At 74.0% G+C, this 3,313-nt stretch overlaps 1 protein-coding gene across 1 annotated transcript in view; it reads left to right on the top strand.

Annotated features, from left to right (window-relative positions):
* Positions 1-1,443: 1,443 nt before the first annotated feature.
* NOS3 (nitric oxide synthase 3) overlaps positions 1,444-3,313 on the top strand; it is a 12,003-nt gene continuing 10,133 nt past the window's right edge. Inside the window, exons 1-3 of the mRNA XM_027669916.1 lie at positions 1,444-1,983; positions 2,460-2,693; positions 3,070-3,218. Coding sequence (XP_027525717.1) covers positions 1,453-1,983; positions 2,460-2,693; positions 3,070-3,218 — 914 coding nt within the window. The 5' untranslated portion in view covers positions 1,444-1,452. The remainder of the gene's footprint in view (positions 1,984-2,459; positions 2,694-3,069; positions 3,219-3,313) is intronic.

The raw sequence follows: 3,313 nt of genomic DNA, 5'->3' as shown, positions 1-3,313 counted from the left end.
CTGGGGCCGGGGGGGGCAACCCGGGACCCCCCCGGGCGGGATGATCGACCCCCACTCCCCGTTCGGGGCCGGGGCCGCCCCCTCCGTGCCCCCCCCGGCGGTGCCTGGGGCGTTCCCCCCGGTTCGCCCCCCCCGCCGTGCCGCGGTACCCCCCCCGCGCCCCCCGGTCTCCCCCGCCCCGCAGGAAGGAACCGCCTCGCCGGCACCGGGCGCGGTTTCCCGTCGCTGCGGGAGCTGCGGGCCGAGCCCCCCGCGAACCTCCGGCGGGACCCCCCCGCCGGGACCCGGGTGACCCCGCACCCCCCGCACCCGAACAGCGCTCCTGCCCCGGGGTCCCCGCACTCGCGACCCCCGGGACCCCCGCCCCACTGCGGGGTCACCGCGCGACTCCCCCGCCACAACCGGGGTGACGTCCCCCCACCCCCTGCTGTTTCCCAGAGTGCCCCCCAAGGCAGGGTCAGGGGGTGCACCCCCCCCTTCGCAGGGTGTCCCACCCCCAGGGGTGGGTGCCTATCCGGGGGTCCCCGGGAGCGCCCGGCGCGTCAATGGCCGGAACTGGGTGGAAGCGGCGGGAAATGGGGGGGTCCCGCCGGACATCCGCCCCACGGATGGCCCGGGGGGCTGGGAGGGCCCGGGACCCCCCGGAGCACCCAACCACCCGGCACAGAGCACTGGGGGGGCGCAGCTCCCTGGGGTCGGGATGGGGGTCCCTGCCACCACCATGGCCCCGCAAGTGCTGCGTGTGTCCCCCGCGGGTGCCACGTCCCCTCCACTGTCCTGTGGGTGCGGTGTCCTCTCTCTGGGTGCCATCACTGCGTCTCCAAGGTGCCAGGCTCCCCCCGGCGCCATATGTGACCCCAAGTGCCATCTATCCCCCCCAGTGCCATGTCCCCGTGAGCTCCATGTGTGTGCCCCGTGTGTGCCCCACCTCTGCCGCAGTGCCGTGTCCCCCCAGTGCTGTGTCCCTCCTGGGTGCGATGTGTACCCCCAAGCTGCCATTTACCCTCCCCGGGTGCCACGTGTCTCCCTAGGGCCGTGTGTGCCCCCAAGTGCCACGTATGCCACCCAGTGCCACGCCACCTCCAGTGCTGTGTCCCCCCGGTGCCATGCGGGTCCCCCATGTCCCCCCCAGTGCCATGTCCCCCTCATGGGTGCCGTGTCCCCCACTCTGGGTGCCATCGCTGTTTCCCCATGGCCAGGTACCGGGGTGCCGGGGGTCACATTGGGTCCAAAGCCCCCCGGTGGGGTCCCCAGTGTGTCCCACACGGTGGTGGCAGGGGCGGGGCGGTGGCGGTGGCTCTGGAGGTGACGGAGGTGGCAGTGGAGGTGACGGAGGTGGCAGTGACGGTGGCGGTGCCCATTGTGCGCGGGGCGGGGGCGTCGCGGCCCCGTCACCACTTCCCCGGGCCGGAGGAAGCGGGAAGCGGCCGCTCCCGGCTCAGAGGGGCCGCGATGGGGAACCTGCCGGGGGTCCTGCCCGGGGCCCCCCGCGCCTGCCCCGGCCTCGGCCTCTGCTCGCGCCCGCGCGGCCCCGCGCCCGAGGACCCTCCTGTCACCGCTGCCATCGCCGCTGTCACCGAACCCCCCGGGTGGGTGTCCAGGTGGGATGGACGGGGTGGGATGGGGTGGGATGGACGGACAGGGCCCCGGGGCATCGGCACCCACCCTGCCGCGGCCCCGAACCTGGACGGGGACCCCCCTCCTGGCTCCCGGGGACATCCCCGCACGGCCAGAGCCCACTGGAGACGTGTCCCCGCTGGGGAGGTGTCCCCGCTGGGGAGGTGTCCCCGACGGGGTGGCACGCTTGGGTCACCGGGGCAGGACGCGATGCCCACCGGCAGCACAGCCCCGCTCCCGCTGCCCGTGGCACCACGCCAGTGTCCCCTGTCCCACGGCGTGGCCCCGGCAGCCCTTGGGACCCCTGGGGTGCACTGGGACGGGTTGGATTTGGGGATGGGGACATATGGGGAGGGGGGGCATGCGGTCGGGTGGGGATAGAGGCGTGAGGATCCCCAGGAGGTGTGGGGATCCCCAGGAGGCGTGGGGACCCCCAGCCCAGTGGGGACAGGGATGGGAACGGGACAGGAGGTGTGTCCCCCCGGTGGCCCGGAGCCCGCTCTGACTCATGGCCATTGTTCACACTCGCACGAGGGCCAGGAACGCCCCGCGCCTCCCCATCCTCTGACCCCCTCAACTCCTGACCCCTCCGGCTCAGTCCCATCTCCTGTTCCCCCATCCCCCAGATCCCTCTTCGGCTCAGTCCCTCCATACCCTGACCCCCAAACTGCTGCCCCCCCAGTTCGGCACCCCCCACCCTCTGACCCACCCCAGCCCTTACCCTCCCCCCATCCCCATGGGGCTGAGCCGGGGGCTCAGGACACCCCCAGCAGCAACAGGGGGCGCGGAAGTCCCCACCCCACTGCCCCCCGCTTCCCTCGCCCGTGCCCCGGGGGTCGCAGCCCCCTCGGAGTGGTCCCCACATCCCGGGGAGGTCCCGGCATCGGAACCGCGAGAGCCCTCCCGTCCCCTGGGACCCCCGGCTGGCCTCCGGTGCCCGGGCAGGGCTCAGGGGTGTCCCGTGCCCCCCCAGCCCGGCGCCCGCTCACCCGGCGGAGCCCCCGCGCTTCGCCCGCCTGAAGAACTGGGAGACGGGGAGCATCAGCTACGACACGCTCTGTGCCACCGCGGGGCAGGTGCGGGGCCGGGGGCGCGGGGGGCGCGGGGATGGGGACGGGGGTGGGGCTGGGGGTGCCAAGATGGGGGGGTGCAGGGCTGGGGGCACAGAGATGGAGGTTGGAGGGTGTGGGATGGGGTGATGGGGTGCGTGTTGGGGGGTAGATTGTAGGGGCAAAGTGAGGGGGCAGGGTTGGGGGGAGTGCAGGTTTGGGGGGGGCAGGGCTGGCGGGGGGTTGTGGGGGGGATTCCAGGATGGAGATTTGTCCCGGGGTGCGGTTTGGGGAGTGCCGGGATGACAGACACGGGAGAGGAGGGTGTGGACGGGGATGCTGGGACGGGGGTTCTGTCCCGGGGGTCCGGGCAGGCCCCCGAGTGACACGGTCTCCCCCCCAGGAGCTGCCCTGCTCGGGGCAGCGCTGCCTGGGGTCCCTGGTGCTGCCGCGGCCGCTGCCCACCCCGACCCCCGAGGGGATGCGACCCCCCGAGGAGCTGCTGGAGCTGGCCCGGGACTTCATCACCCAGTACTACGTGTCCCTGCGGCGGTGAGCAAGGGGGAGTCCCTGCCTCTGGGGGTGCTGAGGGTCCCCCCACAGGGGGGGTGCAGATGCAGAAGCTGTGGGAGGTGGCAGTGTCTGGG

Source organism: Corapipo altera, unplaced genomic scaffold (genome assembly GCF_003945725.1).
Source record: "Corapipo altera isolate COAL_440 unplaced genomic scaffold, ASM394572v1 318, whole genome shotgun sequence".
Classification (NCBI taxonomy): Eukaryota; Metazoa; Chordata; class Aves; order Passeriformes; family Pipridae; genus Corapipo; species Corapipo altera.
This window is presented reverse-complemented; position numbering and strand designations above follow the sequence as displayed.